We start from the raw sequence: 13,086 nt of genomic DNA on the forward strand, positions 1-13,086 counted from the left end.
TCGATTCTCATCGATCTTTTTTTATTTGGTTTGATTCAATATGGGTGTTATTACATCAACTTAGTGGCTCTTAAAAGTGATCAATACCTCATTTATTCATTATTTTTCGCGATACACTGTCATGTTATGCATAAAAAACAACGTTATTAAGAAATGGGGCAAGGTTTACACTAGCGTATAGATTACTTGAGAAATATAACAGAAAAAGTTGTGTTATGTGCAGGTACAATATTACGTAAGCTAAACAAGCCAAAGAAATATAAACTTGAATAAACAGCAACAGGAAAATAACTCGAAAATAAGTGGCTTGATCTAGATAGATTCCCATAATCTCTAAAAGAAAAATCAAGTGTACAAGCAAATACCACAGTCGATCTTTCTTCGCATCGAAGTAATATACTGGATAGCGAAAAAAGAATCCACGGATATTTTCTGTATGTCCATTGCTATGTCTAATTGTTGAGCAGGAGCGACCTCCATCGTCAGGATAGGATATCCGGAAATTGTCCACGCTGATTAATTACTTTGAACGCGTTCCCGAGCTCTCCCTGTTTTCTCTTTGCCACAAACTCCTCGCCAACTTCAACGGTGAAGTCGCAGGCATGGTAGCCTTTGACCACACACTTAATAACAAGTGTAACGTCCATTGCTCCCGGGATTGCTTTATCCGCTTCAGACATGTCGTTTTAGGATTGCGAAAATCTATTTCCGGATATCCTAGACGATTGATCACGCCGGGCCAAGTCCGCCGCAAGATATCGATGACAATCGATGAAAATCGATAGCAATCGATGACAATCGATGTAATTAAGGAAATTTTATTTGTGACTATCGATTGGTCATCGATTGGCCGATGCCAATCGATATCAATTAACTAACCATTATCGATTGATTGATTGATTTCCCATCATCGATTTTGATCGATTGATCAGGCCGGGAAAGAGAGAACAGAATATCTATTTTGTATTATATAATAACCTGAATTATACGCGCATTTTGATTGGTTCTTACTTATGATCTATCAGAGTACAGACACATGGATGACGTCACGCGGTGGTGTGACTCGCGTGCGTGATCAGAGTTCATAGTCCAAATCAGAGTTGTCGGCAAAGTTTTTCAAACTTGCGGGGCCACAACAAAGCAAAAAAGTTCAGCTTAATTACAAATCTTCAGTGAGAAACAATACGCCAAGCATCGTTCACCTTTCGAAGCATTTAACTGGGCGAAACAAGCTTGAAGAAGACAGTGAATTATTCGAGAAATTATCCGAAATCTGTATGAAAGTTTGACCGATGTTGTACAGTTGGACGACGCCACGGAAAACAAACGAATTGCGGTTGAACGCTTTGGTTAATGCTTACAGATTTGAACAACTTTCCAAATCGGAATAAAGGTTAGTTTTTTCATTGACTTTCAATTGACCATTTTTCTGTTTATTCAATCGCATTAACAATGCTTCGTGTTAACGAAAACTTAATAGTGAAATCAAAACAACTTAGCTCATCGGTACGGCAGCATTGCTCACACAGAAGTGTGCTGAAGTCTTGTGTTATTATATAAAACAAATAGATTTCATTTTGCTGTGCGTCTGTTCAGTAATAGATCACAGAAGATGTCAAAATGTGGTATGAACATCAGTGACCCACTCGGCTAGCGCCTCGTGGGCCACTTCTCTGTTCATACCACATTTTGACGTCATCTGTGATCTATTACTGAACAGACGCACGGCAAAATGAAATCTATTTGTTAATTTCATTCTTGATTCACTTTTGCTGATTTGGACCTTTAGTGTGTATGAAGTGTTTTCTACTGGAGTAAGAGTTATAAATAAGTAAATGCATAAGTACAGTAAAAATGTTATTGAATAAGTAGAGTTGGGGGTGTGTGACAGGGGGAGGGGGGAATGGCACGGAGGTCTTAACTTCCTGGTTCCTGTTCATTCCTTGGTTCCTCTCCACCCTCTTTCAGTGGTTCCCATGGTACTTCTTGGTGGTTTTTCTGTTACCAAATTTTCCCTTTTTCTTCTGTTTCCTGCCACCTTAGAAATCCCACTTCCTGTATTCTCTTGCCTGTCTCTGTTAGTTCCCACCCCTTCGCTATCAGGTTCCTGCCCCCTGTCCCTCCCCACAAAAGAGCAGCTTGCAAAAAAATTATAGGCAAAAAGGCGTTTAACCAGCCAGAAATGTTATTACTCTCAATAATATTATTATAATCTCTAACCTTGACTCCCTTTAGTAACATCTAAACTTCCTGAACTAATGAAAATGTTTTTGTGTGCTTTTTAGGGCTGTCATTTTAAAAACTCATCAGCTACCTTTAGACGGTTTTGTTGTTGCTCTTAAAGCAATGCAGGTAAGAAATGACGAATTAATACAACCCTCCAAGTTTATTTTTTCTTTAGTGGCCATTTGGCCAACGACTGCTCAAATTTGGTCGCCAGTGAAAACTTTCAGTTGCTAAATTATGCTCGTGCTTTCAATCCTTCTCGATTTTAGTCACCAGGCTGGCGACTTTGGTTCCAATTTAGTTGCCATGGGGACTAAAATGGTCTTAACTTGGAGGGTTGTAATACCATCATACTTTCATTTTCCACACCCATAACCAAAAGCCATCTTTCATGGTAAGGGAAACTAATATCCCTTTCAGTTATACCATGCCAGATATAACCCCCACTCCCCTTCTCCCCCCCCCCCTGTCCCCCCTCCTCTCTTTGATCTCTCACCTTGCAGATGCAACTGCTAGGGATAGAAACCTGATAGGTTCCTTTTTTGAGAAATCTTCTACAATGGTTTTCAGTTGTGCAAGTTAATTTATGATTTGAAATACCCTTCCCCTCTTTTCAGATCCCCTCCCCGTCCTCTCTCTCTCTTTCTTTTTCCCTCCCTTGCCTCCCCTCCCCTGCTTTACTCGCCTTTTCCTCCCCTCCCCCTGCTTTACTTGCCTAAATGCCCCTCCCCTCCTTTTCATGTCTTTGCCCCCCCTCCCCTGCTTCCTACTCCAGGACCAGGGAGGCCTAAGGTTTGAAGAAAGTTTTGCATTTGTGCAGCTGGAGTTTTCACGTCTTTTTTTCATAAAACACTAGTATTGTCCAAGTGTCACAGTGTACAGCAGTTCTGATGCTTATTTAAAATGATAATGTATGTTGGGAGCCGACTTCTTATTCTCTTGTCAGATCTATTGTTAAACAGTTTTTACTTGTCACAGCTGAGTCACTGTGTATCTGGATAGAAGCGTTTTTCCATGAGTTCAATAGCTTTATCTCCAGTGGGATCAGAAAACTTAGCTTGCACTTCTCCTGGCCCGTACTGGCTGTTTGTTTGATATCGCAGATGTGGCGCAGAACTCAGCAACACGTTTTTAACAATGCTTGCCACCTCCTCGGCAGCCTGACTCTGTGATGTGACGGTGCGGTACATTTCTTTCAAAGCGTCCTTCAATAAGGCTTGAGTTTTCTCGTCAGCGCTTGATGTATCAATCCCTTCTCTCATTAACTTGGCGTTAGCATTAAACGATGTCGTCACTGGCCCGGGCTCAATCAGAGAACACCTGAAGTATAATCAAAATCGAAAGTTGTATGACCTGTTCAAGACGGAATTTATCCATCAGGAAATCGAGAAATATTAATTTTAGTTGGAAAAATGGAGTACCTGAAATAATTTAAATAGTGGTGCGTTATTTTCTACCCTTTTTAAAAGTTAAAGTAAAAGATGTAACTAATCAAAGTATCTGTGATAACGCCAACAACAATTTTTTATCAGAGCCTGAGAAAACCAAAGGTCACAAGTGATAGGTAAAATCTCACGTATAGCTTTTTTGTAAAGTCATCTTTTAAGCAATTCAGTAGAATTTAGTGGAACTTTGTAATTTGTTTTCGATGTTTGGTGTTGTTAAAAAATAATTTCTTTTGATAAGATATTTGAACAGTAACACAGAAGTTTGCAGAAAGATGCAAGCAATTTTAGTACACGATTTATTCCAATCAATACTCGACAAGCCCGGCGGACTCCGTCTTAACACCTCTTTCCTACTCCTTCTCCCCTCCATATAATGACATACACGGAGAGGCTCCGCCCGAAAGGGGTACCTTTTTCTGGCTTCAGGTATATAAAAGGGTAGGGATTTCACAAGTTTAGGTATATGAAAGGGTATGTAAATCCGTCATTTAGGTTTTTAAAAGGGCCTTGAACTAAAATATTTTGAACAGACGCACTTTTTGGCTGTATTATTTTAATTTATAAAGCGCAACATGAAAATGACAAGAAAACGTTCTGTTCTAAGTCTATGCCATGTCTTTTAGGCATATAAAAAGGGGTACCTTTTTTCAGTAAAAGGTTTACGAAAGGGGTACAATTTCTGCCAAAATGGTATATAAAAGGGTAAGGGGTAAGAGCTTGGCCCGTATAAAACTTTTCTGAGTGCCCCCCCCCCCCGGGCTAGGCTCCCGTGGGGATTATAGAAGGGAGTGTGTGTGTGTGTGTGTGTGTGTGTGTGGGGGGGGGGGGGGGGTTAGTGTACCGTTCGAAATACTAATCAGAAGATCATAGGTTCGACTTGTGTTGGGAGCACTCGGAATTTATTTTTCTGAGTATACCTGTGTCATTTACTAAAAAAAATTCACATGACAAAAAATTGTATTCCTTTTTTTTTTTTTTTACCTGATATTGAATTTTCTCAGCGTCGGAGCAAGGCTCTCAGTCAGACCTTCCAAAGCGAATTTCGATGCGCTGTATATTTCACTGAACGGGTGGCCATTCACTCCAATGATACTACTCACGTTAATGATGCGTCCCTTCTGCCTCGCTTTCATGCCCGGGAGAACAGCCTTGAGTACACGCATGGCACCGAAAAAGTTCGTGTCAAATAAGTTTTGTGCTGTCTCTATGGGAATGCATTCGAACACACTGACCAATCCTTGCCCAGCATTGTTCACTGATTGTGGTAACACACAGTTAACAGAGAGAAGGAGAGAAAAAAAAGCACAAGTTTAGAGCTCGCATATTTTCATCATCATCTGAATCCTTAATTCTCCTCTGGGAGAATAGGGCCTTTGATCAGTTTCCTCCACTCTACCCTGTCTTCCGCAACATTGACCGCCTCTGCCCAGGTGGCGGCAATACCCATCTTCCGCTTCTCACCCTCTACTGTTCTCCTCCTTGTTTCCTTCGGACGCCCCCTGCTCCTCCTTCCCTCCGGTGCGCTCGCATATTTTACCCCAAGCAAAAGGAAGGTTGATCCATAAGTACCTCATGACAGGAAATTAATGCCTGTGTTTATTAACGTAGTTTAAATTAGAGCGATTTTCGATTTAGTGTCGAAAAGGCAAAATCAAAGCAATCATCTTGGCCAACAACAAAGAACTCCAGTGGACCAATCAAAAATCCAAGCATATAGATGCAGCCGGCACGAAGCGCGGGAAAACGTGTGTGAGCGAGTCACGATTGTTTTTTTTTTGGCTGAGAAAATGCCGCGAGTTTTTTTTTTTCTAACCAATCACTTAGTGTAGTAATGCAAACCTAAAGCAAACGCAAATTACTTTCGACACTTAAGTGAGAGCCGCTATAAATTTACAATTGTCTTACTAGAAAGTAATGTTTGGGCTGGATCAAGCATTTGGTTCAAAATAACGAAGATTAGTAGCGTTGAAATTAGCGCCCCAGAGGAATTGACGCTCCTTGGGATTTCCGCTAAGGAACAATGTCGCGGTATATTAAGTCATTTTTCTGATTCCTTTCAAATCGAAGGAAACTTCAAAATAATAGTTTACTCGTGAATCAAAGATTGCGTGACGAGCCCAATGGATTTATTAATAGCTCTCATTTTTGAAGTGTCAGTCAATTAATTGGTCATTCGTAAGGCCAAGGGCACCACACTGTGTAAACACAATTTAGTTCTTTGATCTTTGACGTCTTGTTTATAACTTGTAAAATACAGCGCCAGTTTATCACTAAATTCGCTCGGTGTTTAACAATGTTACATGCTAAATTCTTGTGCAGGACATATTTTTCTTATTTCTACTAATAAATATATTGGCGATATCTACTCTGACAGCACTGGTTTTTAGTGTAGTGTTTACACTACACTCATGCATTGACTTGAGATGGGAAAGCAAACGCTTCGCTAGGTGTTAGATAATGCGCAGTCAAATGGAACAAGCACGTAGACACGAATATGCAAATTAGACGGGAACGGGCTTGTTATTATGACCTATTATCCATGAATGTTCTCAAGCAATGGGTTAAAAAGTTCTCCCGCCTGCCAAGCGTCGAATAACTTTTTTTAGGTATCACTTCCTTGGCGATCTTCAAGAGGAAATGTGAACCAGAAAACACTCGAATTTTTGCCGGTGAAGTTTTCGCGGGATGTTATATTTTTAGTTTAGAGTTTAAACTACACTCATGCGGTAGATTGTTTGTTGGGTGAAAATTCCTACGGAGATAACGCTAGCACTGAAGTGGAACAAGCATTCCATTCATTTCAAAAGATCGGCTTTCAAATAGCCTGCATTGCAGCCGGACGTGTCACCAAATCTGCTTTCAGAAGATCGAATGTAATTATATGTAAGATTTAAATCCTCCGGCGCGTTTCCAGGTATGAATTACAAGAATTTCTTGTCTTTTGCCTTAAAAGAAAAAGCAAAAACATGTCAAAAAGCGAGTTGGCAAGTAAAGTTTCTTTGATTTGTCAAACATGAAAGCGAATGTTTCCAAAGTTATATTTAAAGCAACATGACCTTTTCCCTACATCAACAATCCGTCACGCAAATTGAACATTTCCTAAGTATTTCCATCTATGAATGAAACTTTTGTTTGAGAGCGGAATATTTCCTCAGAAGAAAGCTTTCAGACCGTCAGACATTATAAGAAGAGTGCCGTGTGAAATCTTCGCAGTGCAAAAAACAATACCTCTGATACTTTCACTGCTGATACCATCTTTTGAAAAAAGGAAACATTTACCGCGTTTTTCTGTTTTTTTTTTTTTTTAAGTGGAAACTGTTGCTTCACTGTGAACTAATGAACGGTTATATAGGTTTGAAGGTTAATCTTAGTTGCTACATATATTTCGGAGTCAAACACTACACTCTCCGATTGGAGCACTCGTTCCACTTAAATTAAATTAGCAGTACTTTCTTGTACGCGACCTTCCTCCATGAAAACTCCACATGCGATCAGGTTCTTTAATATTTCCAGAGAAAAGCGAAAGTTAAGTAAACGAGAGGAAAGGAAAATAGGAGGGTTGATCCCTTCACTTTCAAAGGACAGCCTCCCCAACCTTACACCCTTAAACAACTCACCAAGCACGTCAATCCGTCCTTCCTCGCTCTCGATCTCTTTCACCAAACTGTTCACAGCGTCTTCACTGCAAACGTCTAAGGCTTTGGTGAACAGTGTTTCCCCGAGATGGTTTCCAGCTGCTTCTTCTAGGGCAGTCTTCTTTTCTAGATTTCTCATCGTAGCGTACACCTTGAAGCGTTTGTCAGCATCTGCAGCAAGAATGGCTGCTGTGGCGAGACCGATGCCGGTCGAACAGCCAGTGATTAAAACAACTCTAGGGCTTACGTCTGTGTCTTCCACTGACGGCACCGGCTGCTGCTGCTGCTGCTGCTGCTGCTCTTGCTGCTGACTAGAAGCTGTGACAGTGGCGGTTTGTCGGGATACGGTCAGCCCCATTCTGATACACGACGTTAAGGTCGCCTCAGTGCTTCAGTGGATTGTGATCTCTTGATCAAGATCGTATGAGCAGCTCTCTGTCGACACTTCGTTACTTTCGTTACCATGGTGCACTTGAGATTTCAACGTGTTTATCAGCTACTTGTCACGCCTTCCTCCCCGTCCAACGTCTGTTTGTAAGACAGACTTTAGGCGCGAATAAAATCGGTGATCAGGCTTCATTTCCCTTAGAGAGGACGCAAGACTCTTTTTGTTTTCTCTTAGTTTCCCTGAAAATGGAGTAGTGTGATCTTTGGTGAGAAAAAGTTTCATTTCAGTTGGTTACAGGGCTCAAAATAATTTTTGGATACTGACCGGTCATGTTGACCGGCCAAATCAATTTTTGCTCGGTCATGTCTCGTTTTTGACCGGTCAAAATATTGAGTATTTACTTTGAAGCAATAGCCTATTATGCCAAAAATTTCGCCTCGTAAGCTAAAACACTTACAGTGCGAATACTCGAACCGGGACAGTTGCAACAAAGTTAACCAATCACAACGCTAATTGAGAACAAAGAATGGCGACCTTTTTTAGAAATGGACCAATAACGTCCAAGACCGCAAACAATAGATTTGCAACAAAATTTAAACAGTCAACAACGTTTGAAACAGTTGCGGACCTCTCAGGAAACTTGCCTTGTATTTGATTGGATAGTTTCGATCCTAAATTTTCACTGACTGCACCGAATTTTCAGTAGCGCTCGTAAAAACGTAATCAAAAGTTGGCTTTCACAGGCTGAAAAATTCTTCAAAAGAAATTTTCTGATAAAATTGTATTGCTCTTCGTTGGTGATAGCACAGTAAAGAATAACGAAGGACGCTTTTATTCACGACAAGCGCGAAGACGCGAAACGGGATGGAATTGTTTCAAAGGACTTCTCAAGTGCCAATTCCGTCGTATGCAGTGTCTTATGTCGCATGTGAGCAGAAAGTGAATAGAAACGTTCTACATTTCATGTTTGAAAAGTCCGTTGTTTTCACTCTTCTAAGTTACATACTCGTGTTTGTTGTGATTATTTTTTGTTTCTGACGAAAGACAAGGCAAGAAAGATTTGGGATGCCGCCACAGCGACAACTGACCTTGCATATTATATTAATGGCAATTTTGCTTTCGCCGCATGAAATGAATTTTCTCCCATAAAAGTTTCAGTGACTTTAGCCTGTGGTAATTTTATGACCACAGAAAGATTGAAGACTCAATGACGAAACGGAACAAACTCCTCTTTCACGAAAACCGTGAGTTTACAAAGTTGTAACAGTAGATAACCGACAGAAAATGAGTCCGTGAGCAAACAAGCGAAAACAACATTCGACCTGATGTTTACATTTCACGTGGCCTCAAATCGTGTCAAAAAATGTAAAGTGGTAACTTTTGGACAGTTATACGGCATTGACCGACGATATAAGTATTCTGTTTTTGTGAATTTCAAAGTCATACGAAGGTGTAAAAGCAATTTGTTAACATTGGCGAGGTGACTCGCATCGATTCAAGGCAACAGACAGAGCAAAGCTACTGAAAAGCTAGAGCGAAATGAAAATAATTACGGCGTGAATTTGATTTCACAGTCTTCATTTTATTTCCGGAGTGAAAATTTTCAAACAAGAGCGAACACAGTTTGGAATATTCAATTCACAGCTCCTGGCCGTGAAGAGAAAAATCACGGTTCGTAGTTTGATTTGTAAACTTTTCGCGAAGATGATATTGTAACATTCATCTTGTATAACTTGTCTAACTTTATCTATCTACGATCTCTATCTACGACCTCTTGAAAATTAAGGATCGTAACTAACCAATCAAAAACAAGGCGAGTTTCCTGAGAGGTCCGCAACTATTTGCAACGTTGTTGAGTTTTCAAATTTTTCTGTAAATCTATTGTTTGCGTTCTTGAACGTCATTGGTCTGTTAACGAAAAAGGTCGACATCCTTTGTTCTCAATTAACGTTGTCATTGGTTAACTTTGTTCCAACTGTCCCGGTTCGAGTATTCGCACTGTAAGGCTTAAGCTTAAATGTTTTGATCGCTAAAAGTGTCCTTTTATTATGTTCGCTTTTTGAATTTCCATTTCTTCTGCGTTCTACTCTACATAAAACAAAATGCTCAGTAGTCGTGTTATGTTACTCTGCATAGTTTTACATTAGTTAACGACTTACGGGTGGAGGCGATCTTGGTTGTAAGCACTTTACTGGTCTTTACTGCCGAACACTAAATAGTAATAGGACATATGCCCATGCTACAAGTGAGATAACTTTGCCTTTGCTCGGCATGTAGGAAGAAAGGAAACGCCAACGACATCATGTCAACTGTGGTCAGTAAAAAAGATTCACGTCCTCGACTTTTAGATATCTTTCCTGTATCATGCGATACCAACAAAATAACCGCCGAGAAAAGATTTCACATTCGTCCACAACGCTTAGCAAACAGGCCTTTCAGTAAGGGTGTGCCGGAAGTTTAACATGTCTTCAAGACTGCCAAGAGATTAGCGAGAAAGCCTACGTCACTTCGCATTTTAAAAATCATGAATCTCTCCACTAACTCTGATCTCTCCAAGTTTTAAACGTCGCCTACAACAGAGAAGCCCGTTCTATGCGGTGCCTGATTGAGCTGCTGAAATATACTTACGGCAAAGTACTTTTAATCATAGATATCCGCGGAAGTAGCCTTACACAAGAAGACTTCGATAGAATTGGTGAGAAACACTCAAATGCCATGGCTAGAATAAAAGATATCGAGAGTTTTCGTTTCAATCTGTAGACGCCGGACGCGGAGACCATTTTTTAAAATTATTTTGTACAGTAAGAGCAAACGTTTACCGGAACTCTCTTTGACAATTAAGTAGCACCACGTCTTAGGTGGTCAACATGGGGACATGTTCAGTTGCGAAATAGGCACAATTTAAAGAAACATTGCTGGCTTAACATTTAAAGCATTTAATGATTTTATTATTTTGTTATGATCTTGCTGGTGAAAAACACGCTACGAACTCGTACTTTCTAAAGGTGCATATAGTTTTTTAATCCACTAACGAGTGCTATTTTTCTCGGCGCGCCTGACAATTGAAACTGTAATTGCGTTAATAGCAGACGTTGATTGATGCCATGTTCATTGTTGTCTGTTTAGCGTATTTACAGATGTGGATGTTTCCTGTTTTATTTAAGCAAACCGCTAACAAATCCGCAGAGCGTGACCGTCTCATCTGTATTCTACAAATTTGTGACTGCAAGCTGCTATGATATTTTATGATTTTACTGTAAAATTTCAAGAAATACCGCGAATAAATTTTTTGTGTGTTATTTATTTGAAAGCCGTGTACGTGACCGGTCAAAATGACCGCCGAACCAAAATTTTGTCCGGACAAATCGTCATTTTGGCCGGACATTGTCCGTTGACCGGCCGTTATTTTGAGCCCTGGGTTAAACAACGATCTCGCTATCATTTACATATTACGTTTTGGTCAAGTGATTGTTGCATGACACATACATGTGAACTGCTGACAAAGAAACAAAGATGAAAGATTGATCTTCAGTTTTTGAAGTAACTTATGAAGTTGAAGTTTTAAGTTTATTTTTGGTTGGTTTCTTTTGGAACTGCATTACGCTAAACAAAAGGAAATACAAACAGTAGTTTATTACAAAGAAAATGTGTTTATGAGATTCGTAGTAAATCAAATATTGAAAACATTTTCATTATCTATGAAATGTGCACTTTAAATAACAGAATGCAAATGTTGAAAATTAAAACCAAAAACAGTCAGTTTGTAATTGAAAAGTGATAAAATGTGTTTTACACTAGTGTCATGTATTATTGTAATGTATAATGTTATTACGCTCTGGTGTACGTAATTCATTATTCTTAAACAATGCCACGGGTAATGCGACCTCGAGTCAGTACAATGTCAACCAATAGGCACGAATTGAATGCGTTTCTTGAAGCAACAATTGGCAGCGGTTTCCTTCTGGCCATTGTCCTCCCTTCCCTCCTCTCTCTCCCTCCTGCCCTCCCCCCTTTCCTCACTCTCTCCCAGTCTTCCTCAATCTACTCATGTTTCTTTATCTCCCTTCCACCCTTTATCGCTCAATCCCTCCCTCCGTCGATTGCTTCTAATCTCTGCACTCTCCTTCGCTTCTAACAATTTTTCAGGTTTCTAATTAAACAGTTTTTCCCCAAGGTTGAGGACATAGACGTAATCGAGGTTGAGTGCATTGTGGCAAATCTGATATACATGGTAAGTCAGTAAAAATTACGCGTCACTGGAAATCCACCTAATATATGAACGACTTCGTACACGTTTACGCAAGACGTTCATACATTGTCTCTAATTTTTTTCACGCACGTAAACGCACATTAAAACTACGCGTCAGTGGAAATCTAGCATAAAGGTGGATTTCCACTGACGCGTAATTTTTTACGTGCGTTTATGTGAATTCTTTTCACGCACGTAAACGCACATAAAAAAATTACGCGTCAGTGAAAATCCACCTTAAGAGACTGATGGGTTCTCCCCTTTACAAAAGCTTACAGGGTTTGTTTGTTTGTTTTAGGGTTACATCAAAGGGTATATTTCCCATCAACACCAGAAACTGGTGGTCAGCAAACAGAATCCATTCCCTGCCTTGAGCAGTTTCCTTTAGGCGCTCGGATTCTACTTTGGAAGAGCTGGAATTACACTGTACATTCTACAAGAGCTCTTGGTGGTGATAAGGGAAGCGTGACGGAAGCATGGATGAGGAAACAGCTAGGCTACACGAAACAGACTCAACAACAACCCTTGTTAGCTTGTCAAGTGTAATTTGTCACACGTGCACACTAGCCTGCGAAAAGATCTCCTTCGTATATTATTGAGCAAGAAACGAAAAACAAAACGAAAAAATAAGGACATTCGTGTCGTTATGTGTTGCGTCGAGGGTGCGCGCCAAGAAAGAAACTGGACAATGATACTGCTGGTGGCTGCTACAATCAGTAACTTCGCGTCAATTTTACAATCATGGACTCTTAATGACCCCCGTTTTTCATTTAATAGAACTCTTTTTCTACCGGTTCTCTACATTTTGGAAAAAAAGAAGAAAAAAATGTTAGTGAAACATTTCTATTTTTCTACACATGCGTCATCAATTATTTGCTGATATTGTGGTTTGCAAATGCCCATTAAAAGGACCTCATTATTTAAAGAAGATAATGTCTTTACAGACCCTAAATAAATTTTTACACAGAAATTTTGTGTCTGTCAATTAATTTGTAAGCGCAAGTGATCACATTTCTAAAGCCAAAGTAACCCGTCGCTGGATCCCAGCCTTCAGCAATGATAGTGTCGATGATAATACTTCGAAGGCCTTCTAAGCTTTTTCTACGTTGAAAAGATCTTCCTTTGCTATTCACGGAGAAG

At 39.9% G+C, this 13,086-nt stretch overlaps 2 protein-coding genes across 2 annotated transcripts in view; one reads left to right on the top strand and one right to left on the bottom strand.

Moving 5' to 3' along the window:
* The window catches only part of LOC144664528 (PCI domain-containing protein 2-like), a 29,166-nt gene extending 16,448 nt beyond the window's left edge, over positions 1–12,718 (top strand). The window contains exons 17-19 of the mRNA XM_078525703.1: positions 2,286–2,352; positions 11,872–11,928; positions 12,245–12,718. Coding sequence (XP_078381829.1) covers positions 2,286–2,352; positions 11,872–11,928; positions 12,245–12,334 — 214 coding nt within the window. The 3' untranslated portion in view covers positions 12,335–12,718. The remainder of the gene's footprint in view (positions 1–2,285; positions 2,353–11,871; positions 11,929–12,244) is intronic.
* Positions 2,981–7,761, bottom strand: LOC144664534 (retinol dehydrogenase 8-like). Its single transcript, XM_078525708.1, has 3 exons — positions 7,292–7,761; positions 4,656–4,929; positions 2,981–3,546 (listed from the first exon to the last, which is right to left on the bottom strand). The coding sequence occupies exons 1-3, from the start codon at positions 7,665–7,667 to the stop codon at positions 3,210–3,212; spliced, it is 987 nt and encodes a 328-aa protein (XP_078381834.1). The 5' UTR covers positions 7,668–7,761; the 3' UTR covers positions 2,981–3,209.
* Positions 12,719–13,086: the final 368 nt, after the last annotated feature.

Source organism: Oculina patagonica, chromosome 8, assembly GCF_052425735.1.
Source record: "Oculina patagonica isolate OP01 chromosome 8, crgOcupat, whole genome shotgun sequence".
In the NCBI taxonomy this organism is placed as follows: domain Eukaryota; kingdom Metazoa; phylum Cnidaria; class Anthozoa; order Scleractinia; family Oculinidae; genus Oculina; species Oculina patagonica.

What these genes read in the sequence shown, in the direction of transcription:
- LOC144664534 (XM_078525708.1), bottom strand. Translation starts at nt 7,667, where the DNA reads ATGGGGCTGACCGTATCCCGACAAACCGCCACTGTCACAGCTTCTAGT. An exon ending in AGGACGGATTGACGTGCTTG is followed by an intron (nt 4,930 to 7,291) that starts GTGAGTTGTTTA and finishes TACCACAATCAG; the next exon opens with TGAACAATGCTGGGCAAGGA. An exon ending in CTGAGAAAATTCAATATCAG is followed by an intron (nt 3,547 to 4,655) that starts GTAAAAAAAAAA and finishes ATTATACTTCAG; the next exon opens with GTGTTCTCTGATTGAGCCCG.